At 45.1% G+C, this 19,984-nt stretch overlaps 1 protein-coding gene across 22 annotated transcripts in view; it reads left to right on the top strand.

Annotated features, from left to right (window-relative positions):
- FBRSL1 (fibrosin like 1) overlaps positions 1 to 19,984 on the top strand; it is a 548,084-nt gene that overhangs the window by 510,659 nt on the left and 17,441 nt on the right. For 11 of the 22 annotated variants that reach the window (XM_056336603.1, XM_056336559.1, XM_056336542.1 and 8 more), the window contains 5 exons: positions 8,490 to 8,886; positions 10,459 to 10,712; positions 15,082 to 15,317; positions 17,527 to 17,577; positions 18,498 to 18,593. In XM_056336603.1, the coding sequence (XP_056192578.1) occupies positions 8,490 to 8,886; positions 10,459 to 10,712; positions 15,082 to 15,317; positions 17,527 to 17,577; positions 18,498 to 18,593 (1,034 nt within the window). Of the gene's footprint in view, positions 1 to 8,489; positions 8,887 to 10,458; positions 10,713 to 14,829; positions 14,991 to 15,081; positions 15,318 to 17,526; positions 17,578 to 18,497; positions 18,594 to 19,984 lie in introns of all 22 variants that reach the window. The other 11 variants (XM_056336666.1, XM_056336498.1, XM_056336674.1 and 8 more) reach the window with 7 other exon arrangements.

The following is a 19,984-nucleotide window of genomic DNA, read 5'->3' as shown; positions in this document are numbered from 1 at the left end:
TCTGCAGATGAAACAAAATTGTTGTCTTAGCCCACACAGGGTATTATGCAGCCTGGCAGATCCCTTCCTTGTAGCAATAAGAAAAGGATTTGGCATTTAACCTCTTGAAATTAAACCAGAGTGTGAACTTCAATAGTTCAATCTTATCAGGGCTTTGCTAGAATAACAAATTGTGAAAAAATGTAATCATGTCTCCAATGTGACCTTGGCAGATCTGCCTCTGTGATGTGAGAGAGATTAGGTAACTCTAAGCAGATGTCTGTTTATTTTGAAAATAATAGTTATAATTTTTTTCCCCAGTTTGTTTGCACTGCCTGTGAAAGATATGACAGAGAGAACTGTGGTTTGCATGGAGCTCTCTGTAACAAGCTGCTCTATTATGCCGAGCAGTAATTGCTCTTGGAGGTTTGAGTTATCGATCTATTGGTGGGGGTTCAATTTCAGTGTAAAGACCTGTGTTCATGATTTAATTGGAGTGATTAATAACTCCCTCACAGGCGAGATGGGAATCGATATGGATTTCAAACAGCAAAAGTAGTACATTTTCTCCTGTAATGTAGTAGTTGATGGTTTGTTATTTGCCCTTGTTTGACTAATTAAAATCATAAGATTTCTTGGTATATAGCAGTTTTGTCTGTTTAAAAGCTTACATCTGGAGCTGAGTATTTCTGCTTACTTACTTTCTGGTTGGGGGGTGTCTTTCTAATAGCTTATTTACCTCGTTGCTTGTCTGTCACTCAGATTAGGTGTACAATATGCCATTGCACATTAAAAAAAAAACCAGAAACAAAACCACCAACAGAACAAGACGAGACAAACACACCTTTAGTAAGTAACTACAAAAGGCTTTAGTAACATTTTATGGCCGGGGTGGCTCCTGCGTCACTGGCTTTTTAGGCACCCAGCATCTGCTCGGGAGCAAGGCTGAAGAGATTTAACCCTGCAGCGTTTGATCCACCATTACAGCCCTAGATTAAAAGCCTGTATGAAACTTTCAATCTCATTACAACGCCAGCATCCACAGTAAGTGCTTTAGCTGCAAATCCAGTTTCAGCTTTGCATTGAAATGTTGCCAGAAGCAGTGTTGCTAGGAAAATGCAGTGTGACTTACTTCAGGGGAGTTTGAATGGTGATCCTTCTTCTTTATGCTCTGGCCCCAATCCTTGTGTTTGGCACTCGTTTTCATTCAGCTCCTGCAGCTTTGGAGTGTCATCATGCACGCTTACAGCTAACATGCCTGGATAGAGCATGGAAAGCTCCCAAATCTCTAGGAATAAAACATCCCATTAAAGAACCATAAAGCAGCAAATCAGCATCCAGTCCATAGGTCTTAATGCTGTTGCTCTCGGGTTCTGGGAGAGGGGGTTGGATCTTCCTGTGCTGCAAGCTTTCACAACAAAGGCTTTAATCTACACAGTTGGTGAAGGAAAACATTTAGCGTAGTGGTTCTGAATTTTCTTTTTGATTTGCAGAGTCCAGTAAGCTTTCTAGTGGAAGTACAGATGCCTATATGGCAAATTAATCCCAATGACAATAGACCTTTTCAATTAACATTCACAGACATCTCAAGATATATATGTGAGCCACAGACTGAAAACACTCATCTGGATGGAAGCGTTCTAATTTGAAAGAAATGTGTCTTTAGGAAATCTCTCTTACTGGTTCTGGAAATACTGGAGTAAATGCAGTTTTGCCATGCTTGACCTTTCTGTTGGGTGAGAAACCATAACCATACTGGGAGTGTAAGGAACAGGGCTGGAGTGGTGGTGCAGATCGTTGGGTGGTCGGGGCATCCCAGCCTCGGCTGCATCCGTGTCACTGGGGGGGGGTGGTGGCCAACGCATGGACAGAGCAGGCGCCGGGGAGTGCTGCGACATGGCCATGCAGGTGTGGGGGGAGAGAGGAGCTCTCTGCTCAGGTGTGCTCCTCATATGAGAATCGTGGGGCATGACAGCCCTTCGCTGTCAGGAGTCCCTGCCTTTGTGTTAAAAACGTGAGATGCTTCCCTTGTCATGACGTTATGAAAATGACTTGAAGATATTTTTTATCTTTTAAACTTGGGTGTTTCAGAAAGGAGGGGGGGGAGTGGGGAAAGACACCCTTGGAAGTTAATTCTGAAGACCAAGCTGACAGCTTTTTGCCACTGTTGCTTTCTTCTAGGTTGAAAGGCTGAAGGCTCGTTACAGCCCCAGCATACAGCAATCTAGCAGGTTAAATGACTTGGGCAACAGAGTTTATTAAAACTGGCAAGTGCTCGCTCCAGTTCTCTTCCTGATAGTCAGGGCTGTCTGGGAGAGTAATTGATAGTGGCAGCTGTTCGGAGGGTGTTTCAGATTGTGGCAAGACGATTTGACTTGACAGACAGCTCTGTACAAATGAACTGAGTGATAGGGGCCAGATCCGGAGCAAGTTGCGGAAGGAGCTTCCCGCAGCGGCCCCACTCGGGGGAGCGAACAAAGACCCTCACCCTGCACACAGCACGCCCTCGGCCGGGTGCCCGCATCGGGGCTGGCATCGGTGGGCTGTCCTCCCTGGGAGCGCTGCAGCCGTTTGCGGGAAATCCACCAGAGCCTGTGATGTTCCGAGCAGCCCGTCCCGCAGGAGAACGTGTTTTTGACACAACCTAACGTGTGCAGTACACTGCTGTCAGGTTGGAAATTTGGCCTTTGCTTTAAGGCAACGTTAACAATGGTTCACATTACACACCATGGAGCCTTTCAGGCAATGTGTGACTCCCAAGTCTTTATTTCTTATCTTAAGCTGATTTTCATTAAAATAGGTGGAGGAACTTGGTGCCCCATATGTTGGGTGGCTTCTGTGCTGTAGCTTTGCTTGCCTTACCTTTGCAGACCAAGCTAATCATCTAATGTCTTAAACAGTGCTACCCTCCTAGAACGCAATGAAAAAGCCATCTATATAAGAGCAAAAAAACAGCTAGGGATAAAGAATTGGCACTTAAATATTGATTTTCACTTGTAAGCACTCTACCAGTGTCAGTGCTATCACTGCCGATGCAAAATGCTTTATTCTCTCTTGTGCTTATATTGTTGCATATCCACAATACATTATGCACCATTCTAAAAGCTCAATTAAAAAAAAAAAAAAAATTACTGAAGTTCACTGACTATGTTCCTTTAGTTATGTATTTGTTTTGACCTAGTGCTGTAAAATTTTGCTCTTCAGTACTCGTTCCCCATGTTGATGGTTCAAAACTCGGCTCTGGGACTCATCAACCAACTCTGAAATACTCAGCTTCTTGCCACATACGTCCCTGTAATTCCTGTGGTGATGCTTTTGCAATGTTTCTTGCTGGAATTATAATAGGGAGCAGAGTTCATCCTAGCCAGCCTGGCCTGTGTCTGTTTTCAAGGATGTGTATAGGCTGGATAGATAGGCTGCAGATGGTGGTGGTTGTGTTTCTTGGGAAATTGCCATTGCTAAAGATGTCATTGATGGATGTAGGAGAGGAATTTCTTTCTCACATCACCCCATCACCCTTGCTGTTTGAATACAATGAGGGAGACTGCAGAAAGACGTCTGAATGACTCCACTTTTCTTTTTTTCAAGAGACAAAGGAAAGGCGTGCAAGCAAGATTAGATTATTTCCAATCACATTGTACGTGTGTTGACAGTCCCCTTTCAGCAGGAACCAGCAGCTTGCAAAGAGCAAGAGGCAGGGCTAGAACTGCTGTTGCCCTAAGTACTGTTTGTATAACACGGTAACTGCTTATTGGAGCTCTCAAAGCAGCCTTTACATGTTTAATCCCTTGCACTTGAGCTACTCTTAATCAGCTTGAAAGCAAATTCCTGTTACAGAAAGGTTTAATTTGTGTCTGGGACTTTCGGTATTGTATTTAGCCTGCAATGCTGTGTAGTTAAACACTGGTGAGCATGTCAGCCTGTGCAGCCATGGGAATGGGCAGTGCATGTTTATCCTAATAACAGATTTTGAATTCTCTGGGGTTGCATATTGGATCCATGCTGATGGTCTTTTAGGTTCAGGTAGCTCCTTCTGAAACACACTTCTTGCAGCAAATTCACCTGTAGTTGTTTTTGGGGTTTCCCTTAAGCTTTGACTCGTTTCTACAGGTTTACAGCAGCAGTAGCTAAAGCTCTGTGCTTTTTAAAGTTTTTAAAAGTTTGCATCTTTACCAGGTTAAATTGGAATGGGATGTAGCCCAAGACACAGGGACGTTAATATTTTGGAGCGCTCCAAATGGAAAACTAGCTGATCAAGGATGCAAGAATTACTAACCCCAGGTTGTTGTTACTTCTCTTGTTAGAGCAGTTTCAGCCCTTTCTTCCCCGTCTCTCGCACTCAATCATCATTCATCCCCGTGAGATCAAGACATGTTTCACTGTCGGTTCATTTAAGAAAACCTCTCAATGGAAGAAGTCCAAAGTGTTTGGTTAGCACATAAACAAAGTTGGCATGCTGAAAAGGGGTAGTGCTCTGCATGGTGGAGAATGGCAGATGTGATCCAGCCTTCCCATAGCATGGCTGAAACATGAATCATTGCAAATGTCAGATTTCCTGTGAAGGGACGAGCTGAACTGACATGCGTTCAGGTTTAATTAAGGTTGAATTATTGGAGCTGACTGTCAAGTCTTAGGCAAATTGACTCAGCCTGTTATCATTAAGCATGAAAATTACTCTAGGACTTGGTAAAAATAAACACATTTTTGCCTCTAGAACATTGTGGTATGGTCTGGTAGGTCTGTTCTTTTGTCAGGGCAGTTGTGCTCAGCTCCATGGGTCCATCTGCTCCGAAGGGCTAGAATAGGAGCTGAAGTACAGAAATTTATGAAAGGATCTCAGTCAAACGTGATCCAACTTGCAAAAAGGGAATATTTGTTTTCTTTCCTTGGGATATTTCTGTATGTGACCAGCAGTCAGCCTGGTCAGTTGGAAGGAACTTGGGTGCGCAGGAGTATAGTTCCCTTCAGTGGGGTATTCCAGCATCATACAGAGAAACTAGAGTGTGAGATCCTGATGAGAATGGGCAACATCTCTTGTCAAAATCATTAAAATGAACTTTCTGAGGGATTTCAGGGAAGGTAGCTCAGAGACTTCCATGTGAATGGAGAAGAAAGTCTTGAACTGGAGGCTTTTGTGATAGGTATCATAAGGACCTTGCTAAGTACCTAAGAAACCAGGTAATTATATCCTTCAAAGTCAATGTTTCTTTGGTTGCACAGAGAAGATGGCCTCAAAATTCACAGGTTTCTGGAGATCTCTGGAATATGGTTAACTAGTGACTGGGTATTGGAAACAGGCACTGAACAGGTAGAGGTAAGTGTTGGTAAGAAACAAACCCAGACCCATGTCTTTTCTTCAGTGTCAGAGCGCAAGTAAGTCACGGGGTGGCCCTCCGTGGAGTCAGATGAAGTGAAGGGTCTTAAGTCTTCGCTTAGGAGCGCCTTTTGTGTTTTCTGGAGTAGTGAGATGTATGGGTATATTTCCTTCGGGGCATCTGTTCTCCATTTTGTCCAAATCCATTTTACCCAAATCCATTTTACCAGAGACTTAAGTGAAACACCTAGGTGTGAGAAAAGTTTCTTTTTCAGAAAAGTTGACTTTCAAACATCAGGCAGGCCTCGGTGCCTGCAGTCGCTTCTTCCTGTCATTTTTCTCCATGGTTTTTCTTGCCTTTGTTCACACGGGTTCCCTTCCCTTCACCCATTGCGGCCCACCCTCAAGTCAGCCACGTGAAGCAGCTTCTCTCTCATCCTGTACGACAGCCATTAGAAAGGGAAACAGAAAAGTTGCCAGAACACCAGGATTCACCCACCGTCCTTCCCGTGTGGTGGCTGAGAAGGCTGGAGCGTTTTGCTGTCTCACATGCTTCTCCACACTTGCCCTTGAATTCACACCGTATCTTGCCCTTCTCAGGGCTTCTGCTTTTGCACAGCATGGCTACAAAGGGCAAGAAGATACTCACAGTCATGCCTGTAGCTTTTCCAGGGCAGGGCGGGGAGGCGTATGGATATTTTTATTGTTGTCAGGAGCAAAACACAAAAATATTTCAGTACTGCAACCTGGGAGATGCAAGTTAGCAACAGAAATCAGTCATGCGCCCCTAGTACTAATATGACCAGGCTGCCTGGTCAGTTTGGTCAGTAAGGGAGCATGAGCTTTTTGCTTTGAGAAAATTACAAATGAGAACTAATGCTGAAACTACAGGGAATCGATAGTTGTACATAAACCTGGTCAAGCAGCTGCTTTTAATGCAGGACTTTATTGATTTGTTTTGGATCTAATTGACTTTTTACTCAACTAACTTTTGTGGTGCCAGTGTGTTTTGAATACACACCATTAGTCTACATTGCCTATGATTACACAATGTGATGTTTAACTCTGTAGGAGGAGGCCTGTTGGATGGAAAGAGCTAATAGGCTCTCAGGAAACCTATGCTCAGGAATGAAACCCAATTGCTTTTAATGGGTACCTCCTGAAAAAAAGTGGGATCTGCCGCTGTGAATGCACTTCCTCCAATATTCACGGTATGGGGACCCCTGGCTTGACTAGTCAGTGACAATTTTTCCATTGTGAGTAACAAAATCTGAGGGTTATTTACAAACATAGGTGGTATTATAAAAAATAATGGTGCACAAGAGTGATGAGGATTTGATTGTAGAAATAAATTCTTTGTCACTCTAAACATTGAAACTAAGTCTAGTTACATCTCAAAACCAGGGTACCTGTGATGCATTAACTCATATTCAAAAAAGAAATTCACTGGAATAAGAATTAATAAGAATTATATTTGTTGTAGGGAGTAATTTAGGACCTCTAGACATTGTTTCAAACATGTAAAGATGTGTAAGATGCTGGAAAGTACAGGGTTGATCATACTTGCTGCCAGCCAAAGCACTGGTGTTTAGAAAGGCTTCTGTTCCTGTCATCTGTGGGTTTGAGGCCGCACGTCTTCAACTTCTTTTCATATTCTGAATTTATACGTATGTCGTGATGGATTGATTGATTGATGAAGGAAATGGTACAATGGTAAGAGTGCAAGCAGAGCCAGAAGCAGTGTGGGAAACTGCCTTGTATCTCCTGGAAGGAGATGCCAGCACCATGTGGGCATTTTCTGTACAGAGAGTGAGCTGGTGCGCTGCAGGCTCTGATTCATCACTGGCCTCTCATCCAGCGCCGGCATGGTGCTGCTCAAGCCATTGAAGCAGCAGCAGCGAGGACTCTGGCCTCACATAGGCTGTGTTCACAAACGCCTGGTTAGAGCGTCTGGTGGCCAGAATTAGCTCGCGCTGTGTGTTGTGTGTTATTTCCACACCTCCTACATCAGGAACTGGCTCAGTCCTTTGATGAGATGGGAAAATTTCAAAGGTGGAATTTGTGCGTGAGGGTGTTGGGAACGTGTTAATGAGTGTAGGTAGCATCTCTTGCACGTCTGCAAGCTGGCTAAACACAAACAACCCCCAACACGTTTTGGTGGACAGTAAAAGCATGTGTTCTAAAAATCAGTTGGAAGCGCTGTGTGTGCATGTGAAATACAGGAAACAACGTTGGTTCTTGTAACCCGTGAACAGCTTTTCGTGTAATTGTGGGTACATGGGTCCCCTCAGTTGTCTTTGACCTTTTGGATACTGCTTGATCTGAAACACCTGCTCTTTCCTCTCTTTTTCCTTTCCAGTCTTTTAACCCTTTGGTCTGCTTTGTTTAGCTTAATATCATAGAAGGAGTAATTCTAAATGGAATTTTCACCATAGGTGCGTTTTGCAAGGTCACAGTGTTCCTGATCGTTTTCACTTGCTGTGCATACAGGTGTGTGCAATACTTGGGGTGAGCAGGACTACACTTGGGTGCTCACTGCACTTCTGACTGGATCTTTCCGGCCTTCTCTGTTCTGTTCTTCCACACAAGTGTGTGGCCATGGGACAGCAGCGTCAAGGCTTTGCTGCAGAACTGCCCCATCCTTTGCTACAGGAAGATCCCAGGTAGCCTCCTCCCCAGAAGCCAGGTGGGGTTATCATTAATGATTAGTGCTTGGGTCAGGGTGTGCTGTACCTGGAGTTGAGCCTAAACACAATGTAGATTGCCTTGAAAGAGCGTGGAGAAAATGATATGTCTTGATGATGAGGCTTGTGTTCATGAGTTCGTTATCAGCCTTAAAACTTACATTGAGCAGGAAATACTGTAGCAGTAACTTGAGACACGTTCATACTCCTACTGTACGTAACCTTGGGACTCTGTAGAAGTCATAAGGCCGTATGTTCTTTGTAGTACGTGTTCATTTAATGACAGCTAAGTCTCTTACACACGTGCTAACAAGTTCTGTAGACTGGCTGGTGAAGGACAGCGGAAGGACAAACACACGAACACACATCCATCGTGTAGCAGCAGTGCTCCCACGGTGCTCCCACGAGCTGAAACATGACTTGTGTTTTCTCAGGCATATGTTCTACCAAGAAGGGAAACAAATGCAGCCCTTTCAGTATGCACTTTGTTGTTTTTCTCGTTGCTCCATAAGGTCCCACCTTGAATGACAAGCCAGAAGCAAAAGCAGCCAATGTCCCAAAGGTGTCTGGGCTAGAGCGGAGCCGGGAACTGAGCACCGACGTGCCCTTCGCCCTGCCTATCCCCAGCCCCCAGCCAGTAGCTGCCGTTGTGACTTCTACTTCCTCAGCGCCCACGTCAAGTGCCAGAGCAAGCCCACTGTTGAAGAAGGAGCCAGTGATTTCAGCACCAGCACCACCAAGGCTCACGCCTCAGCCGCAGCCTCGGCCACAGTCACAACCTCAACCTCGGCCACAGTCGCAGCCTCAGTTAATACCTGAGCTTCGGACCCAGCCTCCGAGTCACATCCCTCCACCTCTCAATTACCAAGTGCATCACCAGGTGGCCCACAACGGACTCAATAATATCAGGTAGGGGAAAGGGATACTTGTGACATCTTGATGCTACTGCTGGGCTAAAGCTTGTTTCAAATGGGATGGAAATTGCTGGGAAGTGAGACAAGAGCACTCTTACTGTCTGTGTGAGATGCTCCGCATTTCAGGTCTTGGACTTCCTGTGCTGACTCCACAGGCTGGATTTTCCAGCAGTGGTGGACAACTGCAGTTGAAACTCGGTGATAAATGCTCCCTTTCTGGGACAAAGGCATGTGTAACTGTGGGGTAAAGTTCCTTTAGTTCCAGTTTCTAGTGGAGTTTGCACTGTCTTGTCTGAACCGGCTAGTTCTTGCCTTAGAAATTTAAGGTGGTTTGAGTTTGAGCAACTCCCTTGTTTCATATTCAGAAAGACTCTGTTGAAGTAGGTTTGTTCGCAGTTATCACAGGTTTTTGTTTACCAGCATCAGAAGAGGGATATCTATATCAGAAAATGTTTGTCCCTTAGAATAGGGCTCCCGTGTAGGCTGAGAAATCTGCTTCACTCTGACATGCTCAGATCTAGCAGGAGGCTTATCTTCGGTGTTTAAATTGCCTCCATCCAGTAAGTGGGATGGGTGAAAACAGTGTGGATAAAATGTTTCTAGAGAAGAGTTTAGCCAGTCAACTGGAACCTGTATAGTCTTTTTGCTGAAGATGTATTTTTTTCTTTGTATAGAAACATGCCTTGCCTCCCAAACCAGAACTAGGCTAGTTTAAACAAGATGAGAAAACGGATTTAAAACACAGTATTTGGCTGCACAAGGGTCGAAATATGAATACAGAGAGCTGCTATTAATGTGTGTTTCATAGTATCCTGCATACTTAAGCTCTGTTGTGGTTTTACCCTGTAAATGACACCGTAGTATCAATTATTATTAATATTTCAAATGAATCAAGATATCTGAGGTTTAGTTTGCACGAATAATTGATATTGTGGGAATTACACTAACTGCAGTAATAGTGCCTTTCACTCCACAAAACTTAGACCGCCTGCAGTGGAGTAATAATAATAGAAGAAGATGTAAAATGCAGGATTATTATGAGAAAAATTTGTTAACGTGGCATGTGTTTGCATGGTTGTATGAGTGTAACTACAGCGTGCACAGCAGATAAAACTTGGTCCCAAAGTCACTCACAGCGTGCAACTGTGAACCCAGAGTAACAGAAAAAGGAATTAGAGTAATTGTGTCATAGGATCACAAGGACACACATGGCCACTGCAAGGTCATCAGAGGCTAAATAAAGGTGCAAAATCAAGCTGTCTCTGTAGCCTTCCTCAGTATCTCATGGATAGCCCTTGAGGATTGTAACTTGCTGAAGCACCAGAGGAAACGTCACCCCAGAGAGCGCAAGCCCCTTCCTGCCCTGTTGGAGAAGTTCATTAAGATCTGTTACTGTCTCCACTGCCATTAAGAGAAACAAAAACATAAGCTTGGGGAGGTCAGTGTTACATAGGTGTGTTGTTTCTGGTAGTGTATTTCTTGCACTGTGTCAGTCCCGTGTTGTAACACACTCTTTCTCTCTCTGTCTCTCTCCCCCCTCTTCCCTCCCATGTTTTTCTCTCTGCAGCCGGAGCAGCAGTGCTAGCAGTGCAACAAGCATCAGCCTCCCAAAACACCTTCCCCTCTCTCCCCAGATTCCTCCACACCATTCCTCCGGCCCAGCTCTGCCCCTCTCCATCTCTAATCTTGCTACCTCGCACTTCTCTCTCAGATCGCAGACCCAACACCAGCACCATCCGGCCATGTTCGCCACCCCACCCACGCTGCCACCTCCACCAGCGTTACCTACCAACAGCCTCGTGATACCAGGTCACCCTGCAGGTAGGTTCCCTTCTTCTTCCAGGGCTGATCTGCCGTGCATGCACTGGAGGGTGTTGAGAGATGGGCTGGCTGGTGGGCAGATAAAGGGACACAGACCCACCCGCAGGCAGTGTGTGCTGGAACTGTGAGAGTGCTTGTGAAGCAGGTAAGAGACCTGGATGTGGTTTACCAGATGAGAGATTCTAGAGAGAACACTGTAGCTTCCTATAAAAAGACTTCAAAACAAAGTTTTCAAAAAAAAAATTCCTTTTCAGGGCATGATTTGTCCAGTGTGGCATTCCACAGTCATCAGACTTTCTTTAGATTAACAAAGGACTGATGTACAGTTTGCCATTCTCCCCTTCTTTGTCCCCACGCTCATGACAGCTGCTGGGGGTAGAACTGACTTGAAAAAAATGTTTCTAATCATCCCAGCACGTCGTTCTAGCTGAACACCTATCCCCTGCTCTGAGCCTTCGGCAAGCAGCACATCCTGCTGGCAGAGCAGGATCCTCTGCCTGCGGCAGCAGAAACTCTCTGTGTGCCCCTGGCTCCTTGGCCTTTCTGTCTGAGGCAAAGACAGCTTAGCTGGCAGGCTCTGCTGTTGAGCTCTCACTATCTTTGCGTCCTTTTAAAAAGTTTCCTTTGTTCACGCTGGCCCCCATTCCATTGTCACTTCTGCCCTAAATGCCCTGTTTATAGCTTATCCATTAGCCTACAGCTGTCCCTGGAAGAGACCCTGGCAGCTGGAGACTTCCCTGTGACTTTTACTTGCTGGGGCCTCCTTTTGATCTGGCATTTGACTCCACAACTAACTCAGCAGGGATTAAACAGGACAAGTATTCTGCAAAAAATGTGCCCTCTGTTTCCTCTGAAGCCAGTTAAAGGAATAAGAAAAGGGCAGATTTGCTGTGGAAAAATCTGATGGTCTTGCATCCCCTCTTCTTCCAGGAGCTAAATAATGTCCCGTTATTTGTAACTGCTGCTTTAAATGAAAGAAAAATGTGAACTGGTCCAAAGTGAGCTCTCAGAACGATGATAGACAAAAGTGCCCTGGGTTCCTAGCCAGAAGCAGAACCACACAGGCCAAAGCTGCTGGCTGTCACAGGCCCTGGCACCATCTAGAATTTCAACCACATGGCGGGGAAGATGTTGGCAGCACTGTGGGAGACCTATTCATTGCTTCCTCTGTTAAGGCAAAGGACTACTGTGATGGGGACTTTGAAAGTACTGTGAAAGGAAATAGCAGTGCGCTCACTAAAAGCATGATATTGCAGTCGCTGAAAGCAAGTATGTTTTCACCATTAACTTCGGGAGGTACAAGATCAAGTGACCTATTCACATTCAGCAGCTTGCCAGGAAATGGTAACAGTCTTGCTCCCACTAAAAGGATTTCTCCTGCAATTTAAGCAGAAGAAGCCTAAGTTAGTGGAGGGAAAGGTCTGGGCGTCTAACCCTGCAGACAGTGAAATGCCTCTTGTCTGCATTATATGAAATGCCTGCAAACTGGCACATCATAAAATCAATACAGAGCACTGCAGAGCCAGGAGCTTCTGTTGTCATTCACATAAAAGTTTCTTAAAAGCAAACAATATTGCTGAGCAGCCCTGAAGAGCTAGGATCCAGCTGCTGCTAGCAGCATAGTTCTTGCTGTGCCGTTCAAGTGTATGTGCGCTCTCTGTAAAAGCACCAGCTTAGAAAAGCCATCGGAGAGGGTCTGGCCCTTTGAAATCTCCTTTTTGTCATCTTTTTGGAGGAAAAGTGTTCTTCCTTTAAATTCGGCCTGGCACACTTGTTGCTCTTGCCAAGAAGAAAAGCAGAGCTCAGAGCTCCTGCATCCACTGATGTACAAATTCAGGTCCCTGAATAACAAGAATGCGCTTCTGTTGGCATTTCTTCTCTTTGAAACCTAAAGCTTGTACAAGTAATGTACGAGCAACCCTTGTGTGGGCTGCTGCCCTCGACTCAAGGGCACCAGGGCTGGCCCCGATGCAGGATACAGAGAGGAAGCAGCAGTCTTTGTGTCTTCTCTTCTGAACATGAGGGTACCCAGCAACACTGGCAGGACAGACCTTTTTCTGCCCTGCCCACCTCGCGTGTGCGCACAGAGCAGTAGTGTTCGGGCGTTCAAAGGGCTGCTCAGTCACGCTGCTCCTAGTTGTGTTGTTACTGGCCAGACCTGTCAGACAAGGCGTCACCGGCAGGCACAAGAACTTAGTTCTGATGGTAATGTTGCCCAGAGCCCCTCACGGAGCTGGGTTATTACTCGGTAGTCCCACCCTTACTAGGAAGCAGCGGCTCCTCCAAGCACTCCACTGCTTCTCCAAACATCTCCCGGACTTTTCTTTTCCTGACAAAGGCCAAAGTTGTGGTACAGGGCTATGGGCTGGAGCCAGCTGCAAATCTATCAGTCTGACTTCAAGTCTCTTAAAGAAATTGGATATCAGAGCACTTAAAACTGCCAACTCGCTTTTATCTCTCCCTCCAGAAAAGTGGATTATCTTGATGCTAACAGAAGGATTCAGTTTCTTTAAGTCATGCCAAATTTAAATGCGTAAACACACACATATGAAATCACACTCATACTCACTAAAGAGGTTAAGTTTTGGACCTAAAGTGCTTTCAGCCTAGTTTTTTTTTTTGTTCTTGTTTGCTTGCTTCAAGGAGAACCCATTACAGACTCCTTTGCTTCAGTGCCGTAGGCTTCAGTATCACAAGTATATATACTTTCTGCTTTTGTATGAATTATTATAGAAATTTTAGCAGTACACAGTACCTGCTGTTAGCAGTAAATTTATTACTGAAAAGCAAATGGATTAGGCACCCAAAATTTGCTTTCAGAAGTGCCTTTCAATAGGATGTAGGCTCCTAAGTGGTAGCAGAGACCTTGAAGTTCCCCATCAGAGTGCCCGTTTTTAAAGATCTTAACCATGTCACTTCAGAAAGTGACTGATTTAGACATTTCTAATATTACTCTAGAAAAGTGAAGTAAAAGAAATGCCTGCAAAACATGAAATAAAACTTTAAAGCACATGTATTCTTTTGCCCCTTTATATTCAGTGCTGTAGGTTAAAAGAGATGTTAAACTAAAAGAAGTGGATTCATGTAAATTCAGAAGCAAGTGGGTCAGTCAGGACTGAGTGTGTGTCATCCACAGCTGGCGACACAAGTTGCTCTCAGCTTAGAAAATGTGTAATATGGTGGGTGCTGATCCCTCTTTGAAGTTCGTAGGCAAAATCACAGATGGATTTAATTGATACCAGCAGTTACGTTGGGAAAGTGGACGTTTATCCCTGCTGTCCTCAGTCATGTCATTTCTGAAGTGCTGGTATTTTCCATCACCCAAAACCGCGTTCAAATTTAGTGCAAGTTGTTCTTCCAGAGGAAGATGCTGAGAAGAGGTCGTATGGTGGGACATTTTGTTTCTGCAGTCGTTATGACCTTCATGAGATCTGGAGCCAGTTCAGTGTTTCTCCTCTTCCCACTGATTCCTTCTCCATATTTTCTCATAGGAGAAAAGCCTGGAGGCAGGGACAAAAAATTACAAGTATAGCCTGTTAGAGACTGAGGAAAGGACTGCTTAGTATTTAAGGTCTCAAAAAAAAACTTAGTGCAAAGAAGGCCACAGCTTCTAGGGTGGATGTTCCTGTGCATGCCCTGGGTCTGAGAAGGGGAAGGATGGCACAGGGATCTGTTGAGAAATGGCTGATGGAGCAGGTAGTTTCCAGCCACCCAAATCCATTATTTCATTGCGTTGTAGATCTTGTCAAAATTTTCCCTCTTGAGTACAATCATCTTAAGAGTTTAACACACACATTAGGCCGCCATCCGTTTTCAGTGTACAGGTATGCTGCTGAATTTCCAGCCTCCAAAGGGAACAGGTCAGTATTACTCATTTTAAAGAGAGCCACTGTCCTGGAGGGTGCTCCCCAGCATCTTGCTGGTGCGGGAAGGTCTGGCCACCGTTCCTGGAGGCATCACGCTCGGTGCCGTGGCCTCAGGTGCCAGGGAGGAGGAGTAACCGTTGGAGCTGTGCTGTGCGGGGGGCTGGCGGGCGGGGGGCCGGGGGCGATGCTTGCTGATGCCCCCAATGATGTTTTCTGCTGTGATGACTCATGGTGTTCTCTCTTGTCTTTAGATACCAGCCTGTTGATATCATTCAACCAACCAATCATGTATTGCCAGCCTCATTCGGGGATTCTGATTGGTACTTTGTCACAGGCATCTCTCTTACCTCCACCAATGAGTCCTCACGTAGAAAACCACCACAGCATGACCTGCAGAAACAGGGAATGCCAGGTGAATATTGACTCTTTCTCCTCCGTCTTTGTGGTACTCACAGGCCCACGGGCCTCTGTGTCTTTTTTTTTTCTCTCTCTCTCTCCTCTAGATCACGAACTGCTCAGGCAAGAGCTGAACAACCGGTTTTTGGTTCAGAGTTCGGACCGGGCCGCTGCCTCACTTGGCCCGGTGCCGCTGCTGAGAGCGGAGTTTCACCAGCACCAACACACGCATCAGCACCAACACACCCACCAGCACACATTCACTCCTTTTCCATCCAGCTTGCCCCAGACGCCGCTCATGCCGCCCTCTGCACCTCCCATGGTGCGTACCCCAGCCCAAAATGTGAGGATAAGTAGAGCATCTCTGGTCAAAAAGCCTAACCTGCTCTTGTCAAACAAAACCCAGTCCTCTTCATTTCAGCCAGGCGTGCTGTCCCTGCTCTTCTGACCTGGAGGCCTGGAGAGACAGGCCCAGCACTCCCAGAGGGACCCTCTTTCCATCCAGAGCCTCCACACCCAGCCTCTAGGTCCCCCACGCTGCTACCTGTGAGCAGATACCTGCACCCATGAGACAAGTCCAGAGTCCCTTTAGTTTCCCTGTTCGTGTGTCCTGCTTGTGTACTTCTGTTCGCCCTTTCCCAGGGCCAGGTGCCATGATACTCCAGAACACACCAACAAGGATGCCATGCCACAAGATCAGTGGCCTCCAGCACCAGGCGCAGTCCCCACAACTCTTCCTTGTGGGGCAGACTGCGCTTGCTTACCTGGAGCTCTCACCGTAGTGCAGCATCTCATCTGATGCCAGTTTTGTCCCTCTTCCTCCTAATTCCCTATTCTATATGGATTTTGGCTTTTATTATTCGATCACATCAACAAGCACTAATTTGTGTGTGGCTGGTTCTTCTTGTGGGAGAGATCCTCCTGGCCATGTAACAAGCGTTAGCATTTTGCCATTGAAGTTGCTTGCAACGCAATGGGACTTTGCTGCAGCTGTTACAAAATTGTTAGAGATCTGCTACAAACGCATTTTGTCAGTGCTTTAAAACACACCCTCTCCCCGCTTCTGGCAATTTCTTTGTGAGATTGAAAGGACAAGATTTAGCATTTTTGCCCCCCTCTCAGTTTCACGCTGTGTCCAAAATGTAGAAACAACCCTCTTCTGCTAAGTCTAGCAAAAACTAGGAGTAGCACTAAAGCAGCATTTGGGAAGTAATACCAAGATCTCAAGAAGCATAATGGTTCTCACTTTTCTTTCCCACTGCTGACTGCCCGATGACATTCTTGGGTGTAATCTGCTTAGCAGCAAGACAATTAAAAGTAATACCATCCACCCCAAGTCCTGGCCCAGGTGTTTGCTCAATGTACTCGTGTGTAAACACCTTCCCTTCTTTTCTTGGTCTGTGTAAAACAATCTTGAAATTTTTCTCAGAAACCTCCTGTGTTATTTAAGAATCCTGATACCCGATCCCAGGAACAGCTCCCTCCCCTCCCACCCATGCCCGTTGATGTCAGCCGTCATACCAAAAACAGCTTGCAAGGCTCTTTTGTTATATTTCACTCACATCTTCTTATATTCCACTAGATCAGGTCTGCTAATCCCAACACTAGAGAAGAGTGTTGAAATTTACAGCTGCATGTGTTTGGAAATTTATGGTATTTACACTGGAGGGGACATGGCTCCAGTAATAACTGTAATTAATGAAATTACAAATCTACTCTCCTGCACAGAGGAGTGTGAAACAGCAGCTGACTTGCCAAATAAGCAGCTTTTCATGGGGTCCTACAGCTCCCTTCCCTGCCTTCTTCCCTTCTCCCTCCTCCCCAGCAGAATGTACATACTGTTCAAAAATGCAGTGTATATACGCTTTTTGGTTTTGCTTCCAAGGTGGTACGGGGCAAATGGTCGTAAAAATAGATATGGGGCACAGGCTGCGCACATGGAGGTGTTAAAACCCCATGCTGGAATGGAAAAGGTTAACCATCACCTTTTCTCTGGGGCACTCTCTCTTTATCAGGGGAGGGGGAATATATCAAGATTGTGCACCAAAAGTGATCTAGCCCTTTTCCAAATGATTTTGGCCCTTAGAGGAACCCAGAAAATGGGGAATTGGTATTGGTTGCCCTGCAGTAGACATTGGGTCAAATAGAAAACATTCCCTACCTTCTAGTCTGTGGTCTAGTTCAGCGCTCCAGGGGCAGATCCCAGATCTAGACCTGAAGCTGAACTTCACTGCGTTCCACAGCGCTGCAGATATCAGGACTGCTCTCTTCAGAGTGGAGGAACCTCTTGATGTAGTGCCTGCAAAATGGGGCTCTGCAGTGAGGCTCGGCAGCTCCCCACGCGACCCGGGGGCTGGCACCTTTCCATCTCCGTTGGCTTTGGGAAATCAGTCAGTTCCTCATGAGCGAGTATGCAATATCCAGCCAGTTCTGCTCTGTTCAGTGCTGTACAAACGGGCTATGATTATTTGTCTGTGTTGAAATCCTGATGTGTCCGCTACTGCCGAAACCAAACTCACCTGTTGTTTTTTTTTTCTCTCTTTTCTTTCCAGTTTGACAAGTACGCTCCCAAATTAGACAACCCTTACTTTCGACATTCCAACGTGAGTGCTTACCTTTCTAGGTGGTGTCTTTGTTAATTGTTCTGTTTGCACTTCTTTTGCTTGTTTTCAATTGATAGTATTGTGAATCATTCATTCCTAAAGCTCTTTTTCCATCTCAATATTTTTTTTTTAAGGTACAAAATTTTCTGTGGGCTTTTTTTGTTTTTAATCTTTGTCTACTGCATTTTTGCTGCTGTGGCTCTATTGCTGTGCCTGGGATGGCAGGGAATGCGCAGAAATTGCTAGATCAGTGGTCATTGCAGTATCTTTGCAGCTGGTGCTTCTCACAGTGCAGCAGCCCGGAGTGCATGGCTCTTTCACAAGATTTTGCTCAGGTCACAGGAGTAAGTCAGACTGGTGGTTTCTTCCTGGTGCTCCCCACTGCTCCAAAGCACAAAAACTACATGTTCTGGGACTTGTAAGACTGCTGTATGTGCTCAGGAGAGGCCTAAGCAAAACTTAACCCAGCCTACACAACTACAAGGTGGTGTGCATGCAGCCTGTGGTTAGTGTGCAATGCAGCATCTTGTGGTTCTTTTTTGCTTTGAAAATTAAAGCAGGTCACATTTCAAAACAGGATCAATGTATTTGCTACTGCAGAAAAATGCAGAATTAACGAAAAGTGAACATAAAACCAAATTATTCCAATTCCTCTAAAAATGGTGAATGCTCTGTGCTTCTTGCAATAGTCCACAAATTGTAAAGGCACACTTGTTCAGCACTATCTAGAAAATGAATCTGATGAGCGCATTTTCCAAGTTTTGGCTTTGCTCTTAAAAATTTTGAAAGCAAATTGAGTGTGTATTTTCATTGTGGCACTCGTTCAACACAGTACTATTTTTGTATGTGCCAGGCTTGGCACCTACCTCCATTATTGTTCAAGTTGTCCTGTGACATAAGCATCTCTTTTTCTTTTGTAGTTCTTTCCAACCTATCCTCCAGCAATGCCTGGAATGCCACCCATGCTTCCACATTCAGGTCCCTTTGGGTCACTTCAGGGAGCATTTCAACCGAAGGTACAAACTTCTTCTTCTGAAGGCTTTGTTCTTTTGCTGGGAGAGAAACTGTATTCAGAGTCATGTCTCTGGTGATTTTGTAGTACATGATTTAACTAGCAGAAGTGCAGCACAGGGTTGGAAGCAATCACCCCACAGATCTGTGAGCATCCTCTGCACAAAGCAGCCAACACTTCAGCAAAAATTTTCTCTTGGCACTACAGATCGTTCCTTGGAAAAGGATATAGTGGTTCGCTTGGGAGGTCAACTGAAACTGGAGTAGAAGCATACTGTCACATGCATTACTTGATTGAAATATTTACAGCTAATAATAGACTGATGAGTCCCAAATCATTTTATAAATTTAATGGTCTGAGATTGCAAAAGATGAACTGTGTTTATTCCCAGAAAAAAAAAGAGAAATTGACTGTACAAGTGTGGGAACAATAGGGAGAGACTGCTGTAAATGGGTAGAGCAATTTGAAGGAGCTGAATTTTTATTCCCAGCTCCAACACTGTCTGACCTTGGGCAAGTCGCTTAAATCTTCTGTTCCTTAGCTTCCTCATCTTTAAAGTTATCTTGCAGTGGGTTTTGTAAGAGTTGATGAATGCCTGCAAGCTTCTTTGAGATAGTGTGTTTGAAGGGTGCACTGCAACTGTAACTACAACTAGCACTGATGGGCATTTGGAAATGTTGCCATGTTAACTACCATTTTTGATGAATTCCGTGGTGTGCACTGCTTTTTTTTTCCTTCCAGACATGTTTGTCTTTTTATTAACTATTATTAAATAAACAGAAACTGTTAAATCTCTCCATGCAAGAAATAGGCATTGTTATCTATATAGTATTTGTTCGAAAAGGGAGCACTTCAGTTGTAAGGTGATGTGTCTAGCTTCCTTACATACTGTGATTTAGAGATTCCTTACCTTGAACTATGTTTCTGTAGAGCTGTGCTACTGTGTTACAAGATTTGAAGGACCAGCGCGGTAGCCAGGCCATTTCTGTTTGCATTTGGAAGGTCGTTTCCATAACCATAGCAGGCCTGTGGGGTACGCTTCCCTCAGTAGTCTCCCTGACATCAGTGGAAGTCAGTAATTAGCAGCTGCTGCAAATAAGGCCTCTTACAACCTTCCCACCTAAAAATTTCTGTAATGGAAGCTGGAGTATTTCTTCAGCGCCCATTGAATCCGTTACAGTATTTTATTGTCCGGATACATCATAAATAGCAAAGACTCTAAAATGGCTCTTTTGAACAGGAGTTCTGTAGGTAGTGGCTCCAGGCATAGAAGAGGAGCAGTTGTATCTAAGCAGAGGGAGCAAGAGGGACGGAACATAGCTCTCCCTTGATGGAGTTTGTCCAGCAGTGTTAAGTGTTGCTATTTGTGCAAAGGTTGCCAGGGAGTCCCTACAG

Source organism: Falco biarmicus, chromosome 1 (genome assembly GCF_023638135.1).
Source record: "Falco biarmicus isolate bFalBia1 chromosome 1, bFalBia1.pri, whole genome shotgun sequence".
NCBI lineage: Eukaryota > Metazoa > Chordata > Aves > Falconiformes > Falconidae > Falco > Falco biarmicus.
This window is presented reverse-complemented; position numbering and strand designations above follow the sequence as displayed.